The sequence below is a fragment of the Mya arenaria genome, chromosome 10, assembly GCF_026914265.1.
Source record: "Mya arenaria isolate MELC-2E11 chromosome 10, ASM2691426v1".
Classification (NCBI taxonomy): domain Eukaryota; kingdom Metazoa; phylum Mollusca; class Bivalvia; order Myida; family Myidae; genus Mya; species Mya arenaria.
The window spans coordinates 8,829,151-8,854,524 of NC_069131.1; the positions used below are offsets into that span (position 1 = coordinate 8,829,151).

The 25,374-nt window shown below is 35.0% G+C and overlaps 1 protein-coding gene across 5 annotated transcripts in view; it reads right to left on the reverse strand.

Annotated features, from left to right (window-relative positions):
• LOC128206029 (putative extracellular sulfatase Sulf-1 homolog) overlaps positions 1–25,374 on the reverse strand; it is a 48,322-nt gene that overhangs the window by 17,718 nt on the left and 5,230 nt on the right. For 2 of the 5 annotated variants that reach the window (XM_052908152.1, XM_052908151.1), the window contains exons 2-4: positions 24,138–24,260; positions 12,715–13,073; positions 152–268 (exon numbers count right to left, since the gene is read on the reverse strand). In XM_052908152.1, the coding sequence (XP_052764112.1) occupies positions 152–268; positions 12,715–12,991 (394 nt within the window). In that variant the 5' untranslated portion in view covers positions 12,992–13,073; positions 24,138–24,260. Of the gene's footprint in view, positions 1–151; positions 269–12,714; positions 13,074–13,511; positions 13,535–23,043; positions 23,383–24,137; positions 24,261–25,374 lie in introns of those variants that run through there. The other 3 variants (XM_052908150.1, XM_052908153.1, XM_052908154.1) reach the window with 3 other exon arrangements.

Consider the following 25,374-nt stretch of genomic DNA (forward strand, 5'->3'; position numbering starts at 1 on the left):
TCTGATTTTTCACAATTATACTAGCTTTTATGCACCATGTTACTAAAGTGGTTTCCTTTCACAATCAAAATACCAATACATTTGATTCTTAGAAAGATAGACAAAGCTAACCAGAGTTCATACACAAGCATTACAGCTTCTGAACACTTACCTGTGAGCAGAGAGCTCCTGGATGGGCAGCACATGGGTGTGGACACGAACGAGTTGTTGAAGTGGATACCTTCCTGACCCATAATCTTGAGAGTCTTGGTCATAGTAGTCATAGAACCTGCAGACAGAATTAAGCTTCAATATAGATAGATGAAGCATCACAACCAATAGATTGTATACATCATCATAGCGATATCCTCTTTTTTATTTATGTTTGAATATCATTTTCAAAATTTCTGATTTTTTTTTCCATATGACATACACACAGAATTTGGCCTGCTAATGAGGCATATAATAACTAGACCCGAAATGGTGACATGTCAAGCTCACTGAAAAAGCCTTTGACACAGGCATAATGCCCTTCCATGCAATTGCAACACAGATTAACATGGAGTATAACAATAAGCAGAGAATTATTGTTGCATGGTAGAGATACGGCCCAAACAAGGTTCAGGGACAGACAGACGTACGCACTGACGGCCATACATGGTATATGCGGCACCCCAACTCATCATGTTGAACCTTCATGGTATGTTTTTTGAAAAGCCTGAAATGCATTGTCAAGATACAGCCCGCACAAGTATCATTTCAGCCTAAGACATCTAAGCATGACCTTTACCACTGAGGTAGAAACCTTGGTGTTTTTAGCGCAACATTCAACCTTATCATCTTGAATCTTCATGGCAAGTTTTTTGAAAATCCTATAATGCATGGTCAAGATGCAGCCTGGACAAAGTTACCTCTAAGTGTGACCTTGACCTTTGAGGTACAGACCTGGGTCTTTTGTGAAACATGCCACCTGGTCATGGTGAACCTTCATGGCATGGTTTTTGAAAATCCTATAATGAATAGTTAAAATACAGCACTGACAAGAATAATTTCAACCTTTAGCTTCAAAGTGTGACTGTGACCTTTCGGATACAGATGTGAGTCTTCTTTGGGTCTAAGCTTGACTGTCACCTTTCAGATACAGTCACCACCTTTTCCTAATGAACAGTCATGACAAGCTCCCAGGAAATCATATAATGATGTCTGGACATGGTACAGTCCTATCATCAGTAATCATTTTAACCTTTGACCTCTAAGAGTTACCTTGACCTTTGAGTAACATACCTGGGTCTTATCCATGTCACACACTTCATCATGGTTAACTTTTATGACAAGTTTTTTTTTAAATCCTATAATGTATGGTCAAGAATCATTTCAACCTTTGACCTCTAAGCCTGACCTTGATCTGGAGCTAGGGGGTTCAGACCTCGGTCATTGCGTGACACACCATCTCATCATGGTGAAACTTCATGACAATTTTTTTTGAAAATCCAATAATGCATGGTCAAGATACAGCCCTCGACAAGGATCATTGACCTCTAAGCCTGACCTTGACCTTTTTAGACAGATCTGGGCCTTGTACGCGACATGCCACATCATGGTGAACCTTCATGCCAAGTGTTTTGAAAATCCCCTAATGCATGGTAAAGATACAGCTCGGTCAATGTTTAGTTTGGTTGGACAAGCACATGACATATGACAGCTCTGTCTCGCTCACCACACAGGAGCTGAACATAAATTTCTTGTTTCAGTGTAACATTACAATAAATTCACCTTGTAAGCAACCAACAACTCTGCCACTCATGAACTTTAATAGCTTTGGGTGCTCATACTACGAAATATATTGTAATCTTACATTGCAACACATAAGCAACTCCTCTATTACTGAGAATGAACATAACAATGATATCCTGTTGAGACTGTTAATTGAAGAGCTTATAAATACTTCAGAACCAGTCAAAACCAACCAAAGAGGATAAACTTTTATCCACATATATGACCACCAAGACGATATTGCCAGGAGCAACAAACTTTTATTCACATATATAAGATAAACTAGTTCAAACTGCATCATACTACACTTATTTTTCATTTATGAGTGTTTTGTCCCCTGTAAGGTCATTTAAGGTTACAAAGAGAAAGGCTGTCTAGAAAAAAGAAGTAACATCTGGTCAATGAACTCATAACCGACAAAATGGTCGTGCCATGTCAGGTTCAAGTTGTTTGTGCCTAATTGATGAATAAATAATGTTGTTTGGAGTTTAATTGAGTGCATCCAACCAAAATAAGCCACTGGAGACATTTGCCAAAATTATCACCAGACACGATGCACCGAATAACACTTGTTTAGCGCATTTTGCATTTGTGATATTATTTTCAACTAAAAACATGCTGACTTTGAAGACAATCAAATGAATAAGAAAACATAAATCTGTAATGTTAATTATTTTTTTTAAGTACATTCTGGCAAGATGCTTCAAAATATCTTGAGTTGAATTCTAGCATACCTTAATAAAAATCTGCTTCTGTTTTGCTTTTTTAAAGTTAAATAATGGTACTAGAAATGTTAAACTGACAAAATTCTGAATAAAAGAACCACTTGCATTTATACTGTATCATCTCCTTACACCTACACATACCAGGCGTAGAGGTGAACAATAAAGAGGCCTGCTTTGTATAAGTGAATAAAAATAATTCCAACCATTTTAAACGTTTTAATTTATTTAGAGATACTTATGAAAATTAAACGTTTGCTAAGCTGCTAGCTAGGCTTAACATGAATTAATAACACCAGGCTGCTGCAGCTGCTGTATGGGTGTGTTTAAAATAGGGCCTGGAATAACTGCAAGCCTTAAGGGTATTAGAGGTGGGAAAAATTAACATCACTTTCCTTAGTTAATTCTCAGACACTGATATCATCTTTAACTGCTGATTAAACTCAATCATGTGATTACTATATCAGACTTTCTCGTTTCATCACACATTTACACTCAGAAGCATTTCATAAGAATCAACTGCCAATACTTTTAATGAGTATATCACACTCTCTGAAACAATTTACTAGTCTGGAGATACCACTTTTTCTCACAGAAATTAAGTCAAGCGGATTTTATGCTTTTCTTAACATTTAATTAAACTGAATATTCCCTGAAAGCCAACCTTGCCTTCTGACCTCTTAAATATATATATATATATATTATCTTAATTATTGTTTGGTCCAAACCTCTAAGCTGACAATTCAATTCAGTGTGTTTGCCCTTTACAGCCCCTTATCTGACTATTGAATTCAGTGGGTTGCCCTTTTTAACCTCTTGGCTGACTATTTGATTCAGTGGGTTGCACTTTTTAACCTCTTGGCTGACTATTTGATTCAGTGGGTTGCCCTTTTTAACCTCTTGGCTGACTATTTGATTCAGTGGGTTTGCCCTTTTTAACCTCTTGGCTGACTATTTGATTCAGTGGGTTTGCCCTTTTTAACCTCTTGGCTGACTATTTGATTCAGTGGGTTGCCCTTTTTAACCTCTTGGCTGACTATTTGATTCAGTGGGTTTGCCCTTTTTAACATCTTGGCTGACTATTTGATTCAGTGGGTTTGCCCTTTTTAACCTCTTGGCTGACTATTTGATTCAGTGGGTTTGCCCTTTTTAACATCTTGGCTGACTATTTGATTCAGTGTGTTTGCCCTTTTTAACCTCTTGGCTTACTATTCAATTCAGTGTGTTTGCCCTTTACAGCCCTTTATCTGACTATTCAATTCAGTGGGTTGCACTTTTTAACCTCTTGGCTGACTATTCAATTCAGTGGCTTGCCCTTTTTAACCTCTTGGCTGACTACTGTGAAATCATTTATATTCGTTGGCATGAAATTTCGTGGTTTGCCGAAAAATTACAATTTCGTGGGTACTTGAATTTGTGGTTTTTCATTTAATTTATTGAAATAATTTGAAACTACGATCATCTCCATAATCTCCACGCGCTGGCCCGTGATTTCCGTCTTCTACGTCACTCGGTTTATGACACTTGCTAAAGTGGTATAACATGGCAATTAGTGCATATACCCATGTCAATTATCGATTTAATTCTTAATTAAGGTCATAGAAGAAGATGTACCCTGATTAAAAATACAGATAGGCGAAGGCATTGAATGCCAATAAAGAATTTTGCAAACTGTGAAAACACCGAGAAGGTCCGTATACTTGAGTAAACAATCCCAAAAGATAGCTGATGTTTACAAATTCAATCACTTTTGAGTATCATCTCATTTCAATATTTATTCTCACGTTTTTGTTTAATAAGTATATTAAATGTGTTGTTTTGAACATTTTCATGTTGGGTGCTCAGTAACCTTCAATGTAGTAGATCAATTATTTCATTTTAGAAAAAAATCGAGAACCGACATTCATCACTCACATCTTGACGTTTAGGCACATGCTTCTGTCATTTTATTCATAAAAACACATTTAAATGATTTGTTTATTATTTGTTAAAGACAGATACAAAATATTAAAAAAAACAATGATAGAAAGATATACAGTGAGACAGATATTTATGCTATATTATAACTGCGGCCTCTGTAACGAATAAACTGGACTATGTACATAAAATGGCAATTGAAAATCTGAACAAAGGGTCAATATTTCGTGGGATCTTGAATTCGTTGATCACCCAACCCACGAAAACCACGAACAATAATGCCCCACGAACATTAATGATTTCACAGTATTTGATTCAGTGGGTTGCCCTTTTTAACCTCTTGGCTGACTATTCAATTCAGTGGGTTGCCCTTTTTAACCTCTTGGCTGACTATTCAATTCAGTGTGTTTGCCCTTTACAGCCCCTTATCTGACTATTCAATTCAGTGTGTTTGCCCTTTACAGCCCCTTATCTGACTATTCAATTCAGTGTGTTTGCCCTTTACATCCCCTTATCTGACTATTCAATTCAGTGTGTTTGCCCTTTACAGCCCCTTATCTGACTATTCAATTCAGTGGGTTGCCCTTTTTAACCTCTTGGCTGACTATTCAATTCAGTGGGTTGCCCTTTTTAACCTCTTGGCTGACTATTCAATTCAGTGGGTTGCCCTTTTTAACCTCTTGGCTGACTATTCAATTCAGTGTGTTTGCCCTTTACAGCCCCTTATCTGACTATTGAATTCAGTGGGTTGCCCTTTTTAACATCTTGGCTGACTATTCAATTCAGTGGGTTGCCCTTTTTAACATCTTGGCTGACTATCACATTCAATTGGGTTACCATTTTCACCCTCTTGGCTGACTTTTCAATTCAGTGTATTTGCTGGAGTAAATTTTTAAAATACTCTTTGCTTCTTTTTTATTTTATGTCTTTAAGATTTTGCAAAATCAATGCGGTAGTTGAAATGTGACGGGCAAATTTATTTCATTTGGTTTTTTGTTTACCCTGTGCCAAATTATACTTGTTTTTGCATATAAAATACCCAAGATAAACTTAGATGATGATAAATCTAAAAAAAATCTGGTTAAAAAGTTCTGCTTTAATTCAAAATAAACTATGCATGCAGAGTTTTGTATTCCTGTCAAACAAACCCTTAAAGTTCTTATCTACAGCAAACAATATCATCACACATAATGACTCATTACAAAATGCATATTTAATGAGGAAATGTATCTAAGTAATAGAACCATTCATGAATGAGGTTTTGCAACACCTAGTTTACAATCTTGCCCATGTCAGCTTATTTGCAGAACTGAAATGAACTTTTGTTGAACTGAAGTTTTGTGCTATATGTAATATCAGTTTAGATAAATCATGTCTCAACACAGCAATTAAATTTTTTTTTTCTTTCAATAGACATGTTTCTGCTCCTTTTCACAGACACAATCATATCACAAATTTATTTTCGGGCCTAATTTTTTTAGCTGTGTTAAGTGTTGTGTTTACAACAAGAAATAACAACAGTTTTACGGTTTATTACTAGTACTTGAGAACAGTCATTGAGAACTAAACTACTGTGATAGCATGCAGCATGTAGTAGTACAGAGGCGTGGCTTATCAGCAAGAGGTGTCGCTATTGGCTGAAGTTAAATACACAACAAAGGGCAACCCAACTCTACCCGGCCAAACCCCTCCACCCTTCAGCTTTTTCCGACCTTTGATAAAAAAAAAATCTTGAATTTTCCTAGTTTAAAAAAAATGTTTATCATTATTGTTGTTGAATGTGAAATCCATTTATGTTTGATAACATACGTATAAAAACATACTAATAATTTAATACACATAATATCAAAATGTCTTGGTAGGCATTTGAGAATTTTAACTGGATTTAAAACAAGAGGGCCATGTTGGCCCTAAATCGTTCACCTGAGTAAAAGAGTTTAACCTTTGTAATCAATATAGCTTGATATTTGTTCACAAACAAACATGTTGCCTGGATAATCACTGACAGGACTTGTCACAGTTGCCTGCACACTGACAGGACTTGTCACAGTTTCCTGCACACTGACAGGACTTGTCGATTGACTGCACACTGACAGGGTTTTGTTCAGTTGCCTGCACACTGACAGGACTTGATGATTGACTGCACACTGACAGAATTTGATTAGCATACCTGCACACTGACAGGACTTTGTTCAGTTGCCTTCACACTGACAGGACTTGATAATTGACTGCACATTGACAGCATTTGGTACAGATACCTGCACACTGACAGGACTTTTTTCAGTTGCTTGCACACTGACAGGACTTTGTTCAATTGCCTGCACACTGACAGGACTTCGTTCAATTGCCTTCACATTGACAAAACTATGTTAAATTGCTTGCACACTGAAAGAACTTTTAGTATAGATACACAAACAACAAACAGTGCACCATCCAATAAAATCAATAAACTGCCATTAGGTCTTGAATTCAAATTTCAGAACACATACAGCACCTCCAAGTAATATTATCTCTTCTTCCATCTAGGACAACATCACCTTCCTTCAAATGTTTTTAATCAAATTTTCTTTATATACGGCTTATTCACTATCCACACAGAAGATAAGATTGTTGCTTAGAATAATCTACATGAAGTTTACAATAATCTACCTGAAGTTCAATGGAAAAGTCTGATTATTAAATTTATCATTAAGTAAAAATGAAATTTCTTCTAAAGAATAAAGTGTATAATAATTATTTGAATCTATGACCCTAAAAAAAGAATAATAATTACCTTAGAAGTGACTATGTTCAAGACTTAATAAAATTTAAAATCTGTTTCCTTGTTACTAAAAAAAGAAAGAAGTGGAATCTCCAACAAAAAGGGAGACCATATAGCAAGACTTGCTGCCCTTGTTTCAAGAGTAAACTTTACATAACTATCAAATTTTAACAAAATACATTTATAATGAACTTGTAACCCACGGATGAGGTCAGTTTTTCCACAGGGGCATAATTTGAATAAACATGGTAGATAAACAATAGACAATGTTACACACCAAATATTTAAACACTAGGTCAAATAGTATTTGCCAAAAACAGTTTTGCAATTTTTCTTTCAGGTTGCCATGGCAACAAGAGTTCTAAAAGGAATTCATTTCTTTGAATAATTTTGAAAAAGCACCAACCAAGGATCATTCCTATGAAGTTTCATTAAAATCGTCCATGGGGTTTAGGAGAAGATGATGATTATTACCAATTGTTGACGCTTTTCCTTTAGGCTGCCATGGCAACCAGAGTTCTGCATGAAATCCATTTCTTTGATAATTTTTGAAAAAGCACCAACCAAGGATCATTCCTATGAAGTTTCATAAAATTGTCCATGGGGTTAAGGAGGAGATGATGATTATTACCAATTGTTGACGCCTTTCCTTTAGGTTGCATGGAATAAATTTCTTTGAACAATTTTGAAAAAGCACCAACCAAGGATAATTTGTATGAAGTTTCATCAAAATTGTCAAAGCGGTTTAGGAAAAGATGATGAATATAACCAATTGTTGACGCTGCACGACAGACGACAGACGCCGGACATAGACCGATCACAATAGCTAACCTTGTGCACTTTGTGCTCAGGTGAGCTAAACAAGAGGCCCAAAAGGGCCTATGCTCTACTGGCATGGCTTTTGTGGTCATATCAATCCAGAGCATGTATGTATGGGTAAAAGGCAACAGACATATGGTTTATGTTTTGTGTTTGGCTTACCTGAAAACGTAGCACGTTCAACATCTGAGCCCAGAAAGTATTGTAAGCAGATTAGTTGCATGAACTATTTTAATATGTGCCAAGTAAAAGTCATCTGACAAAAAAAAATGCTTTCAAAACTGTACTCATAGTAAAAATTTCTGTAGTTTTAAAAGTTAAAAAAAGTTGGGCAAAATGTCAAAGTCAAGGGCATCCTAGGACAACATTGATCAATTTGAACAAACATTCACAATCAATTGTGCTGAGATGGATCCAGAACACACAAAAAGATTTTTAAACCTTTCCAGATTTATGTTTAGGCCTAAAAAAAAAAATTGTTTGGTTAGGGTTACATCCTTAAAAAAAATAGGTAGGGTAGGTAGGCTTTTTATTTTTTTTTTATTTTTTTTTTTATTAGGTTTTATATAAGAAAATAATTTTCATCATTGGAGAATGGTTTTAAAGCTATCTTCTGTATAAGCATTTAAGGTTTAAACTTAATATTAACAAGCAATTTAAAAAAAAACGAGATTTTTTTTTTTTTTAATTTTTCATTTTTTTTTTCAAACTGACTATAAAAACGGTAGGGTCGGCGCCCATTCCGTAGGTAGGGTCGGGTAACCCGAACCAAATGTATTTTTTTTTAGGCCTTACCAAACCTGTGAACCCTGGGTGTGGCCAGTAATGACACCAGGTGCATAACTTAAACATTCACAACCAATTTTGTTAAGATGAATGCGCAAACTACAGAACTTTAAGCTAAAAAATGGCCTTTGGGCTTTCAACAAGAACAAGGCAGAGTAATTCACAAAATCAGCTGCAGAAGCAAAAAGCAAATTGTCTCTCAAAATCCTAGACTTGCAAATTGTCTCCCTTAACTCTAGACTTGAATTTACATGTACATGTAAACTTGGCTAAAAATAGAATTCGCTCATGCAGACCTGGCTAAAAATAGAGAGCATTTCTTTAAAACTTTCATGGCCCATAATCTAGGCATTCATGGGCGGATCTGGCTGGTTTTTGAAATGAACCGAGCTCTAATGGATATCTAGATACTGTACAAGTTTCATTGAGATACAATAAAAACTGAAGACTGTATCGTGTTCACAACCAATTGTTTACACAATAGCATTTTTTTATACTATCAAGGGCCATAATCTAGGCATGCATGGGCGGATCTGGCTGGTTTTCGAAAGGAACCCAGCTCTAATGGATATCTAAATACTGTACAAGTTTCATCGAGATACAATCAAAACTGAAGACTGTATCGTGTTCACAAGCAATTGTTTACAGACGCACAAACGCACGACCGCACGGACGCACGGATGCACATACTACGTACACATTACCATCGCATAAGCTCTTCTGGCCTTTGGCCAGTAGAGCTAAAAAATAACAAAAAAAAACATCTTTATCCCTTATTAACTTGCCTGCATTTTTGAGACCTTTGCCCTACACTAAGATAACACAATTTTAGGACTCAGTAATGCACCAGTCAATTGTAACCAAGCCCCCCACACCACATTTAGTTGGCACTGGGGGGCTACCTGGAAGGTTAAAACACGGCCCATTTCCCCCCTGTACCTGGGGGGCCGTGGTTACATTGTCTGGTGCATAAAAATAACCAATTTTAGGTAGCTTGCTCAGAACATGTATAAGTCATCAAGACTGCATGTAAATGAAAAATAAACAACTCTGCACCTAGTAGACAAGTCTTTGATGTAAATTAAGAAATGACCAGAAAGGGCATCATGATATATTTCTTACATCAAAACACTGACAGCTGCTACTGATTTCCAGCCTACAGTAGGGGGTTTCAGCAATTACACAGCATTTCTATTATTAACAATGCCTTTTTTTCAAAGTAAACCAATCTCCCACAAGCTACAGGCTTCTCTGATCACTGTCAAGTGTTTCCCCATGGTCTAGACATTTGTGGCTAAACATTTCACAAGCAATGTTTTATTTGCTTTCAACAAGAAACCTGATTTCACAAAACATTGTTTTATTTGCTTCTAGCGAGAAACTTGATCAGTTCATAGGCCAACATTAAAGCTTTCTTTTAATTTAGTATATAGTATTCTTTTAAATAAAACAAAGAAACCTTAAGTGTCAGGAAATTCAATAAAGGTAACCGTATTGTTTAATTGGAGGTCATTATGAAAATTAAAGGTTCAAGCCTAGCACAGCTGAGAGAACGTTAAATTTTCATAATGACCTCCAAATATATCATAACTACTTTATTGGTTGAAATCGCTGCTGTTTACTGACAAGACACGCCCCTTTTGATCGACGATGCTTTTGTCCATTATACTGTTTAAAAGATAAGCTATTTTGTTTCAAATTTAATGTAAATCGTCAATATATTAGTAAGCCATTTTACCAATAAGTATGGTACTTACAAGGTTAATCAATGGAATATAAAAGTCAAAATATGATTACAACCATTTAAACTTTTTTGGTTGTTCATATTACAATGGTAACTTTATCGATTGTCTGCTAAGTTTATGTGAGTTATGAGAATGATAATTATAACAAGATGCCATCAACAGCTTCAGTGTACCGTGAATATTATTATTGCTGTAAGAAGAACATTTTCGGGTAATTTTCGTGAGAAGTTCTGTGTAATTTGGCAAAATAGTTTATATACAAATACCTACAATCATAGTGATGCAATCATGATTTCTTACATGTACCCATTTTAACAGTAGAGGCATTTTAGTCATTAATTCATAAATTACAAAAAGAAATTCATCTAGACTATTATATATACGTTATAAATTATTTGCAGGTCTATATGAATATTATATTGTTTATACGGCTGCGCCAGAACTTGAACGGTTATTTCTCATTAAATTCTCCAAATAAACATGTGATGTGAAAATATTTAACTAAAAATTCCGCTGAGGTTTCTCGTTTCACCATCCCATGTCAAATTATATTAATACAAATTTAATGTGTCTCAAAAGACAGACACAAAGTCTCATTGGTAAATTTAATTTGGGACTTTGTTAATTTGATATATTTTCAATTTGTATTTAGTTTCTGTGCGAATTAACCCCAGGGAAACAAGCTTTCTTTGAAGTGAAATCTGCATTATTTCATTTAATATGAAACCTGGCATTAGTATTGTAATTGTTACATCTATTTCCATATTAAAATGCATTTGTATAGACAAAATTTGAACTCTAGTGATTTATTTTAAATCAGACTTTTATCACTTTTTTTTATATATTTTTCATCTTAAATATTAAATTTGCTACATTATGACCATAATAAATTCAATATGAAGTACTATATACTAAATAAATAAAACTTTGTAAGTTTGTATTATATTATATTGCTTTGTATTTATGATGAGAATGCGGTTTATGTCTACTTATTCATTTCAATCAATCAAATCCCTTTAAAAAAGTTTCAATATAGGAATGGCAAATCAAATTAATTTGTAAAATTTGCTCCTCAAACCTATCCAGCACTAAAGTACAAACCTTGTATCAGACAAAATTCTTAAAAAAGAAAAAATTGCCCTTTTGCACAGAGAAGAAAATTACCCCTGTGTATAATGATAACAGACAGTGATTCCATTAAATTATTTAAGACATCTTCCAATTCCCATTATAATAACAGAGACTTTCAGGCTGATGGATGGGGGGTTGTTTTTCAGGGATTAAGTTTCATATCCCCTTGGAATAATAAGGCTTTTATTTTATTACATCTTAGATGAGAATTGTAATAAAAAAGTGTTATTTTTTTCTCCCTTAGGAAACAAAAACATTTGGAGTCAATATTATAGCAACAGACACTGTGTTACTTTAAGAAAGTATTTGGAAGAAACATTTTACCAGATAGTAATTCTCAGTCTGATTTCAAAGAACTAGTTTTTCTTTTATTTTTATAATTCAACAGCCTTCTAAAGGGACAACACGCTGGAAATTATGGTGCACAACTGGAATGACAGCTGAATTACCATTTAAAAGATTTAAAATTAATGAATCATTATTTTTATATTTTTTCTGAAAAAAAATGTAGAACACATTAAAAATGTGTAATAAAATATCTAAGTGCAAAAATTGATGCCTGAATAGCTTCTTGGGCCATTAAATTACCCATTAATTAAATGGAAATGAAAAAAGCAAAAACAGACAGGTGCCTAAAAAAATAAGCAACAATTATGATTATGAATGTCAAGACAAGATGTTTATGTCTGGCCAAAGTTTTTGCAATACTTGGGCTATACATATGTACTGGCAGGTTTAAAGGAGCTGTGTCTTTAAACCTGTATGGGATACGGCAAAGAATAAAATGTCCAGCCTAAATGAGTAAATGTTTTGTGACAATAATTACTTAAGATTTAAAAAAAAAAAATGTTTAAGAAATATACCATAATTTTGAGCACATTTCACTTCTATCGAGTACTATTTTTCTACCAATACTTATTTTCACGATTCTCATGTTTAGATATATAACTTATTTTACATTCTCTAATAACATTGGAAAGTGAATAAAACCTAAATAAATTCATTTATAAAAACATTGAATGGTGTGAATCAGCGAGATAAAAATGAGTGTTATTACTATTTATAATCTACAATAATTTACCCAGCATTTCATCCTGGTCGTCTGTAATAATCAGAATGATGTTCGGCTTTTCGCTGTGTTGTTCCCATGCTCCTCCTCTCTGCTGAGACTGAAATCGTCGGTTGTTTCTTTGGTTATCCCGATTTGACCTTCGTAACGACCTTGAGATTCTATCGTTTAAATCTTCAAAGTTTCTCTCACTATCCTTGTCCTTTGCTGCCTCCAAGGTGAAGGTCAGGTATAATATCACAAAAAACCCAAACAACACAAGTTTTGACTGGAGCTGGGTCATCACCATGGTGATAGCTGTTCTATTAATAGATACTTTGAAATATCACAGAATTGTTTGACACTGGAATTGCGATGAAGTGGAATTCAACCTGAAAAATAAAAATAAATTCTCAATTGAATATTAATAAACCACGAATAAGAGGCAAAGAGTCATAAGTTAGAAGAAAAGAATTTATGTGAATTATTTAACATTAAAAATGCAGAGTCATTTCAGAATGGATGGTTAAACATACTGATTGTTCAAAAATTAATTTGACTAAAAAGCATAAAATCACTTGCATAATTGCAGATTGCCGGATTGGAAAATCAAATCCAATAATATATACATATTTTCATTAAATTATATACTTGCATTTGCTACTTTATTTCACCGTAAAAAATATTTAGTTACAGTGATCCTTTTGCATTTAGTCATATCATACTCTATATCAAAATACAATATAATTAAGTCTGAATATTATCCGATCAGCTTCGTAACTTCACTAAATGTTGCTTTGTACATAAATGAATCCAAAATTGTTACGTACTTTAACAGACAAGTTTATTAGCCATAATAACATGGATCAATTCCATAATACAGGATTCCAGAAAAATCTGGAATATTTCAAGCCAATGATTATCATCAGACATAAATTTTATTACATTTCCATCAATTTTCATAACACAATTACATAAGATTGAATGGTTTATTGAATCCATCTATCTGGAAACAAGCTATCAGACACACTTTCTGAGAGAAAAACATCTTAATGTTTGGGCTCTGTTAGGGAAAGGGTACCATTTCAATAATGTTTCCAATCCGAAATCCAATCCAAAAAAAAAATTGTATCTATTCCAAATAACAAATTGTATCTATTCCAAATAACAAATTGTATTTATTCCAAATAACAAATTGTATCTATTCCAAATAACAAATTGTATCTATTCCAAATAACAAATTGTATCTATTCCAAATAACAAATTGTATCTATTCCAAACAACAAATTGTATCTATTCCAAATAACAAATTGTATCTATTCCAAATAACAAATTGTATCTATTCCAAATAACAAACAGTCACAGCCTATCCAATCCCAACATCTTCATTACATAGTTCCCATTTAAATGGGTTACTTTCTCATTTTAAAGAGGTATTTCCTATTTCAGTGGAATAATTCTCATTTCATTGAATTGAAATTTTGATTTTACAAGATAAATTCCCACTTGGATACAAACTATCACTTCTCATTTCAACGAAGTAAAATCACATTCATTTCGCATTTTGTTCAAGGGAAAAAATTCCGACTTCCATCTAGACTTATCGAAATTTATTCTCATTTCAATGTATTAAAATTGTGTTTAAAGGATAAATTCACTGACTTCTATCTATTAATTTTCATTTCAGTTAATTAAATTTCCATTATTATAAAAAAGCATTAATTTCTATTTAACATTTCCATTTAATAGAATTAACTCAAATTAAAATTTAAACTTAAAATACTTCAGTGTCACTATATAACTTGTTCACTTGAAGACCACAATCTTTTCCCTTTTATATATTTTGGCCCACAGGAGGGAGGGGAGAGATGGGTGCTAGGGAGGGTGACATAAAGGAAACTTTTGACTGTGGATAAATTCCAACACAGAGGATTTTCACAGATCCGTATAGACATCTACCCAACAGAAAACCGACTACGTCCTGCTACACATCTATAGGTACAAATTGAGCTACTGGGCATTTTCACTTTCATGTTGAAAAAAACCCGAACCTAACAAGTCTGCCTGCAAATCAAGCTATCAGTTCAAAATTGTGGCCATGCAGAAAATTTGATTATTTGATTATTAAACTAAGCATATATTACAAGTTGTTATCCTTTTTCAAAACTAGGGAAGCAGAAAAGTATGTAGGTCAAATGGAAGGGAATTTCCTATATATGCATAACATGATAAAACTAAGGACACATTACTTGAATAATGAAGCCAAATGCAACTGATACCAAGTTTTCAAATTAAAGGCGCACAATATAGATTTATGAAAAAATATTTTTAATGCACTATCATGTTCTATCATGTTTAACTTAAACTCGTTTGACTTAAATGATCAAAAAAAAACACTTGCATATGATTTATATAGGGCCTAAAAAAATAAATTGTTTGGTTATATAGGGTAACATTCTTTTCAAAAAAAGGTAGGGTAGGTAGGCTTTTTTTTTTTTTATAAGGCTTTATATACGAATGTAAATTTCATCATTGGAGAATGGTGTAAAAGTTATCTTCTGTGTAAGCATTGAAGGTTTTAAACTACATATTGAAAAGCAATTAAATTAAGGCAATTAATTTTATTTTTTTTCAATTTTTTTTTCAAATTGCCTATAAAAACGGTAGGGTCGGCACCTATTTCGTAGGTAGGGTCGAGTTACCCTAACCAAATGTATTTGTTTTGTAGGCCTAGGTACAGATTAAAAAATATCAGTGATGTTTAGGGCCATTTTCCACTGTTAAAAAACACATTTATAAAGGCTATAAATATGGTGTGTTTTTTAATCTGTGCCTAAATGATCATATGCATTTTTATCACTAAAGTCATTTCAGAAAAACATGATTAAGAAAAAAATAAATGACATCAATCTTAATTTACTGTGCGCCTAAATAAACAAAAAATTCTTATTAAAATGAATGACTAATGAAATGTATTTCACAATCTTTTGAAATATTACTTTACTTTAATTACTTTAAATATGTAAACTGATTTTCATTTCTATAAAAAGGAGAGTATAACATTGGACTATTATTAGAGACGTAATTTCATACTAAGAACTAAAGAAAAAAAGTCCACAGGTGGAACACGATAATTCATGATAGTAGTTCGGAGTTGTGCAAAAACCAAGGCCTACCTATGAAACAGGTGCCGACGGACCCTTCCATTTTTCATGCAACTGAATTTATATGTAGTTAAAAACCTTTTATGTGTTATACGAAAGATAATTTTTCCATAAGACAACATTCTCCAATGATGAAAATAACTTATATAAAGCCTAAAAAAAAGCCTGCCTTCCCTACCTGTTTTTGAAAAGGATCAAAGTAACCCTAACGAAACCATTTTTTTTCTGGCTCAAGGGATAACAAAACATTCAACTTGATTTGTCAGAGGTGAAAATAATCTGCTATTGTTTCATGGAAAGGATTAAATTTTCACAATTTCTGTGTGGTATTGACATCAAAGAGATATTTAATATAATGTTACCTAACAGTACCAAGGCCTTCACTTTTAAAATCGAGAGGAAAAAAAACAACAATCATTTAATGTAATGTAACCCTTTGAAACTTGTGCAACTTTTACACCAATCTTTGGGGAAATGAAAAAATTGGCATGATGTTGAGAAATGCATTATCTGCTTCTATCTGCAATTACCCAGGGGGTCTTTTACACAAAAAATCCCAGACTTGATACAAATTGATTGAGATGCAAAAAAACCTTTGGTGAAAATTATTCGGCTAATGATGTATTTCAGACAGAAAGAGATAGAACCATCCCTCCGTTCTCAGATATATTGGCTTAAATGTGACAATCAAGCTGTTTAAATTAGGATTCTATGGGATTTAATCCAATCTTCCAATTTAGATTTACAAACATTGGAAAGCTGAACAGCAAATAAATTAGACTTTTTTGGTGTATTAAACTAAGGTTTGAAGGCATTAATAATGATAAATGTTTGTTCATCCCCGGTGATGGAGGAGTGTGTTCCTTTAAATGCCTGAGGCTGTTGGGAAAAACCCATCTCTCACCTCACAGAATTATCTCCTGCTGCAATTAAGCTTAGCAGATTAAAGCGTGAAGATAAGATCCGGGTAAACCGGTTTAACACTGTAACCCCAACCCCATCCCAGTGCATTTTCAATGACTAACCCAAATCATCCATTTATACAAATATAATATATTTTCTGTAATCTGTGTTGTTTTGTGTTTCTTGTTGCAATGCCTTGTTAGGTTCTGATCCTCTTGGCTTTACAAAATCTAAAACCTTTACTGCTTATGAAGCTTAATCTGTTGTCCCTGTATTTTCCTGTTTAAGAATTGAATCTGAATATTTGAAAAAAATTCTCTAGCATTATCCAACTCAAGGACAATTCAATGTAGTATAAATTCAGCTGTTTGAACAAGCAGCAGCAGCAGCAGCAGCAACAGCAATGAAAAGACTCCTTTTATCGACATCACAAACATTTTACGGCTATATACTGTCATTTGACCAAACACAAGCGTTGTTTTCGAATTACCAGAGTTGACCAAACACAAGCGTTGTTTTCGAATTATCAGAGGTTTTTTGATGATGTTGTATCCATCGGAATATGAATGCATTTTAAAGCACAAACTAAAAATGGGGAGGGTGGGCACCTCAGAGAACCCCCCCCCCAAAAAAAAATCGTCAATCATAAGATAAGCCCCGAGGGCATGTCTAGAGGTTGCACCCCTAAGTTAAGCCCCCTCTGACGTCAATTCCTGGATCGGCCCCTGGAAAGGGCAATAGATCTAAGGAATTAAGTGAAATAGGTGTACACAAATTGTATTATGAAGGAAAGTCTGCAAATGTAGCACTTTTCAGTACTGTTTTTCAAGCTGTTTTTCAATTCCATGGTATTAATGCAACAATGTGCTCATCAGTAGATCGCATATAAAACATGCATGGGAATATAGAATATTTCATCATAAGTCGATCTTATCTTGATAACGAATGCCTCATTACTAAATTACTAAATTCGTAAAGCAACATGGTTGCATACTATCTCCGATGCTTAATGACTGTTCCATAGTCAGTTTTATATCATAATTTACTAATGCATTTTCCAGATAATGAATGAGCTTCGATAGTTTTTCATTATTTGGATGGTAGTTTCGGGATGAAACAATTCAGGGGCCTTATTCATGAAAGAGTATACATTATTTCATGAAAGAGTATACATTATTTCATGAAAGAGTATGCATTATTTCATAAAAATCTTCTCGTCTGTATTGATACCATTATTTATTTCGATAATGTCACTTTAGCAAGTATTTCAACCACTACTAAACATTCTGGACATATTTGGCATAACAATATCTCAGGAAACAAAATTGCAGCCAAAAATAAAATGTTGCCAATTTGTTTTTGCTTTCATCAAGATTTTTTTATGTTACCAAAGGGTGTTTGAACATTTTAAATCTTGAAGAAATATGGTATAAAATTCAAATGTACCGGGTATGTGAAAAGATCGAAAATTGATAATTATCTTTGTATATAATATTATGCTTGCAGTCTTTAAAGTCACCAAATTGCAACTCAATCAAACTTGCACTTAATTTTGATTTTGAGACCTTCTTAATTTTCATTTGATATCCAGTTTCGCATTAACCTTACATAAAAGTTCATTTTTGTTTGCATGGGTTTTAACTCTCTTTTCTATGGTTTGTTTGAAGTTTTATGGTTGTTTTGTCTAGCTGTTTTATGGCTACTCCAATTATTCTAGTTATGTTTCCATAAACAAATTACATCACTAGCTATGCGCTTTTATATCTTCTATGTTCACAGCTGCAATGTTGAAGTAATCATTTCTATGGATTGGTAGCTCTAGTTACACTAACATATTCTTACCATCTTATATATCTACATGAGCTGTCAATGATCAGAGCTGGTGCATGTTCGTTCCTCTATTACAATAATTTTTTCTTATGTAGCAAATTCATCGAACTTAGCCTTAACAAGCCTGAATTCCGACTCTACTGCTTGGCATCCACATTCTTTAACAAGCCCTGCTATATAAAATCCAGAATTTCAACAAGCCCGGAAGCATTTTACCAGTGTAGGGCTTGCGGAGCTTGTGCTAATTTCGAGCACAGGTAGCCACTGGGAGACACATTTTCTACAAGAATAATTTATAACTCTAGCATGGCATAAAGTTTTACCTTAGCATAATAAGTGTGACATTGACATTTAAGGTAAGACGCTTTACAATGAGTGAGAAACTTGACGTTGAAGGAAATTTTGGTATTAAACCATTCAAAATTACACATTTTGGTTCAAGATTCGTCAATGACATCCCTATAACTCTGCCTCAGTAAGTTAAATATTAGGATAAATATCATGTTTGCAAAACATTATCTACATCCATTAATCCAACAATAAATTTCGCTGACATTCAAATACATCTTTAATTAATGTACAACATATTTTGAAGTTATGAATAAGTTTTTAATAAGATGCGAATTTCAGTTGTATAGCCATTCATCAATGTCAGGATTAATTATGCACCCATGCTCTTGTCATGATTCAAGTATTTTAAGGAAGATAAACATCGGGATGTGCATAATTTACCTACAGCACTAGCAAATGATAAACCCAGTTAACAAAAACAATTCATTATTGGATCATTAAGTTTATTTTCATTCATTATTATTATTATAGAGAGCATGCTTTGAGGGACAGAGAGATCAGCAATACAGTCATGGAAAGACTGACAGACACATGACCCACAACACATGGAAAGACTGACAGACACATGACCCACAACACATGGAAAGACTGACAGACATATGACCCACAACACACGGAAAGACTGACTGACATATGACCCACAACACACGGAAAGACTGACTGACATATGACCCACAACACACGGAAAGACTGACTGACATATGACCCACAACACACGGAAAGACTGACTGACATATGACCCACAACACACGGAAAGACTGTCTGACATATGACCCACAACACACGGAAAGACTGTCTGACATATGACCGACAACACATGGAAAGACTGACAGACACATGACCCACAACACACGGAAAGACTGACTGACATATGACCCACAACACATGGAAAGACTGTCTGACATATGACCCACAACACACGGAAAGACTGTCTGACATATGACCCACAACACATGGAAAGACTGACAGACATATGACCCACAACACACGGAAAGACTGACTGACATATGACCCACAACACACGGAAAGACTGACTGACATATGACCCACAACACACGGAAAGACTGTCTGACATATGACCCACAACACATGGAAAGACTGACAGACACATGACCCACAACACATGGAAAGACTGACAGACACATGACCCACAACACATGAAAAGACTGACTGCCACATGACCCACAACACATGGAAAGACTGACTGACAGACCCACAACACATGGAAAGACTGACAGACATTATGACCCACAACACATGGAAAGACTGACAGACATATGACCCACAACACATGGAAAGACTGACTGACATATGACCCACAACACATGGAAAGACTGACTGACATATGACCCACAACACATGGAAAGACTGACTGACAGACCCACAACACATGGAAAGACTGACAGACATATGACCCACAACACATGGAAAGACTGACAGACACATGACCCACAACACATGGAAAGACTGACAGACATATGACCCACAACACATGGAAAGACTGACAGACACATGACCCACAACACATGGAAAGACTGACAGACATATGACCCACAACACATGGAAAGACTGACAGACACATGACCCACAACACATGGAAAGACTGACAGACACATGACCCACAACACATGGAAAGACTGACAGACACATGACCCACAACACATGGAAAGACTGACAGACACATGACCCCCAACACATGAAAAGACTGACAGACATATGACCCACAACACATGGAAAGACTGACTGACAGACCAACAACACATGGAAAGACTGACTGACATATGACCCCCAACACATGAAAAGACTGACAGACATATGACCCACAACACATGGAAAGACTGACTGACAGACCAACAACACATGGAAAGACTGACTGACATATGACCCACAACACATGAAAAGACTGACAGACACATGACCCACAACACATGGACAGACTGACAGACAGACCAACAACACATGGAAAGACTGACTGACATATGACCCACAACAAATGGAAAGATTGTCTGACAGACCCACAACACATGGAAAGACTGACTGACAGACCAACAACACTTGGAAAGACTGACTGACAGACCCACAACACATGGAAAGACTGACAGGCAGACAGACAGACAACACATGGAAAGACTGACTGACAGACCAACAACACATGGAAAGACTGACTGACAGACCCACAACACATGGAAAGACTGACTGACAGACCAACAACACATGGAAAGACTGACTGACAGGCCAACAACACTTGGAAAGACTGACAGACAGGCACACACAAACAGACTGATTGACAGACAGGTAGAAATACAGACTGACAGAAAGACAGGTAGAAATACAGACAGGCAAAAAGACAGGTAGACACACAGACTGACAAATAGGCAGGTAGACAGACAGATAGACATACAGACTGACAAATAGACAGGTAGACATTCAGACTGACAAATAAACAGGTAGACACACAGACAGACAAATAGACAGGTAGACATAAATACCAACAGATAGACAGGTATATATACAGACTGGCAAAAAGACAGGTAGACATACAAATAGACAGGTAAACATACAGATAGACAGGTAGACTTACAGACTGACAAATAGACATATAGACACACAGACTGACAAATAGACAGGTAGGCACACACAGACTGACAGATAGACACAAATACACACAGACTGACAGATCGACAGGTATACATAACGACTGACAAATAGACAAGTAGACATACAGACCGATGAATAGACAGGAAGACACACAGACTGACAGATAGATAGAAAGACATAGAGACTGACAAATAGACAGGTAGACATGCAGACTGATAAATAAAAAGGTAGACACACAGACAAACATATAGACAGGAATACACACAGACTGACAGATGGACAGGTATGCACACAGACTGACAAATAGACAGGTAGACACACAGACTGACAAATAGACAGGTAGGCACACAGACTGACAGATAGACAGGTAGGCACACAGACTGACAGATAGACAGGTAGGCACACAGACTGACAGATAGGCACACAAACTGACAAATAGACAGGTAGAAACTTAGACTGACAAACAGACAGGTAGACACTTAGACTGACAAATAGACAGGTAGGCACACACACTGACAAACAAACAGGTAGGCATACAGACTGACATATAGACAGGTAGGCACACAGACTGACAAATAGACAGGTAGACACACAGACTGACAGAAAGACAGGTAAGCACACAGACTGACAAATACACAGGTATACACTTAGAATGAAAATTAGACAGGTAGACATTTAGACTGACAAATACACAGGTAGGCACACAGACTGACAAATAGACAGGTAGGCACACAGATAGACAGATAGACTTGAAGACACACAGACCAACAAATAGACAGGTAGACACACAGATCGACAGATAGACAGGTAGACACACAGATCGACAAATAGACAGATAGACACACAGACTGACAAAAAGACAGGTAGACACACAGACTGACAGATAGACACACAGACCAACAAATAGACAGGTAGACACACAGACCGGCAGATAGACAGGTAGACACACAGACCAACAAATAGATAGGTAGACACACAGACCGACAGGTAGACAGGTAGACACACAGACCAACAAATAGACAGTTAGACACACGGACTGACAAATAAACAAGTAGACACACAGACCAACAGATAGACAGGTAGAAACACAGACCAACAAATAGACAGGTAGATTCACAGACTGACAGATAGACACACAGACCAACAAATAGACAGGTAGACACACAGACTGACAGGTAGACATACAGGCCGACAAATAGCCAGGTAGACAAACAGACTGACAGATATATAGTAAGACATAGAGACCAAAAAATAGACACACAGACTGAAAGATAGACATATATTCTGACAGAAAGACATACAGACTGACAGATAGATACACAAATTGACAAAAAGACAGGTAGACACACAGATTGACAAATATATGATCTTTCCACTTGAATAGTGCATAGTTGTCTTAATTAACATTTCTATTGAGAATCTTTTTCTTCTATATTTAATATTAAAAATATTATAACAATATGATTTTGAGCTTTAAAAATCTGACATCATTTAACTTAAAATAGTTTTTAAGTACCTGTAAGCTTGCAGCTTGGAATCACATGTCCTTAACACTGTCACAGCAGGTATTCCAGTCTTAATATCATATACACACTCAAATATGCCACTCAAATCATGCATCAGAATAAAATTTACCAATAAATATGTTTTCTTCACAATCAATTATGCTTATGTCACACCAACAATATTATAAATGTTTCTGAAAATAATCGTTTGTCATGATCAGCCTGTCTATATTTATTATATATTTTTCTATTACATAAAACAGATAAACAGCGTGATACATCTTATAGTTATAGCCACTACTCATGCGATAACTAAACTGATCAGTATAGCACTCAGCCTCCGTATCTAACCAGTTTAGTGCAGACTGTCGGTATCATTTTACACAATGAAACAAAACACTCGAAAAACTGCTCCTTTAAAGGGTGTGACTCATGGGTCAAAACTCAAACATTGACACATACAAGTGCATTTGTCTTCGTTTGAGGTCTCTTTTTTTAAGATAAAACTACAAACCACTTCTCCGACCACATTTATTTTATTAACACACTGGTTGACAGGAGACTTTTTATGAATGAACCTGGGGTTAATGCTAATAAAGGCTTTAAAATGATGTTTACTCCTGTAGATTTTAATAAATGGGGTGGGAATTGGAGATTTATTAACACATGAACATGTCAAGAGTAGAAAAGATGGGTTAAAGATATACTCACAGGGATTTACTGATAACATGTTAATCAAATTCTCATACCAGAAATTGAAATAAAGAAGGCAGGTTCACTTGTTGGCTTTATTCTGTTTTTGGTCCACTTCTTTTTAAATTAAAAAGTGTTAAGTTTGTATTATATTCATGGCTAACTTCAGCAACATTCATTAGGCTTCCATAATATTTAAAGATGGCTCTGTTTTAAACATATACGGTAATACTTGTAAGTTAGGGAAGATAATGGTTTGAAAACCCCAATAAAGTTTTAGTTTGAGTATGAAGGATTCAGACTCCAAGCAGGGTTAAGGGGCTAAGGGCGCTGTTGAAATTATTTTTAAAGCTATTTAAATCCATTTCAAGGTACTTTTCAGTCCTACATGTATGCTGAATATTCCTGTTACCTGTATCCCCATTCCATATGATAAGCCTGCTGGCTGTTCATTCCATGTCGGTATGGTGACTGGTGTTCTAGACCAGACAGTCAAACAGCCCTACAGACTGACAAACAGTCCTAAGGTTAGCACCTGAAACACAAATTTAATTTTAATTAATATCTCTGTTCTTTTAATGTTTGTCATTGTTTCAATTATTTTATTTTCCAGGCTCTTTAAAAACCCTAACAACCAAATTTTCTAAATATCAGACCTTGCCTAAAAATGAGATGCACCTGCAACAGCAACATTAAACTACTTGCATCTTCCATCAGTATAAATATAAGCCCCGTAAGTCATGCAACGAAAACAAGGCTAGGGCTAGCGGTCTTGTGCTAATTTTGACCGCTGACATAAAAAGCAATAGGAAATTGTATGACAGCTTTCCAAGAGGAAAAAAAATGTTTGTCCCTTTTATGTTCTGTCTCTTAATTAAACGACTGAAGTATGGCCATGAAAACACTCACAGATACTATAAAACTGTCTCCTGTTAACTTCAAACAAAGCAATGTTTGTTTTTTATGCAAAATCAATCCTCTTCCCTATCCCATACAAACACAGAAGCCTGTAAAGTCATAGACTTTGAAGGTCATGGCCACATAATTATATCAATGTTAAAGAAAACGAAGCCAGTATACAAATTTCCATAGATAATAAGTTGGAATTCGGAACTCACATGTTTTTTAACAACATAATAATAATGATGCAATATCTTAAAAAAAGATTCCCATTTCATGGGTTATCAGTTAATCAGACATTTTATCGCAGGCCATTCAACATGTTTGAAAGTACAGCAAAATGCAGAGCTAGCCTTCCATGTATACACCCTGAAAGTGCTTAAAAAACGGGTAGGGTATGTAGGCTTTTTTCTCTCTTTTTTATTAGACTTTAATGGTAGGAGCGTAACTGTGAACATTGGGGAATGGTGTTAAAGTTATCATCACAGTTTCACTCTAAAGCTTTCAAAACTACATATTTAATTGCACACATAATTTTTCTCAGAACATTTTTTAAACTATAAAAATCATCATGTAAGGTTGGCACCTTTTAAAAGTAGGGTCTGGTCGACCAAACCAGAAGTGTTTTTTCAGGTCGTACGGTCATCTCAAGAGACGATCTCGAAGTACTCTTATGGGTCGTTCTAGAAGTTACTTAAAGCAATTCTCATCAAGAACTTTTTTTGTTAAAAAGCCGAGATTTCCAAAAT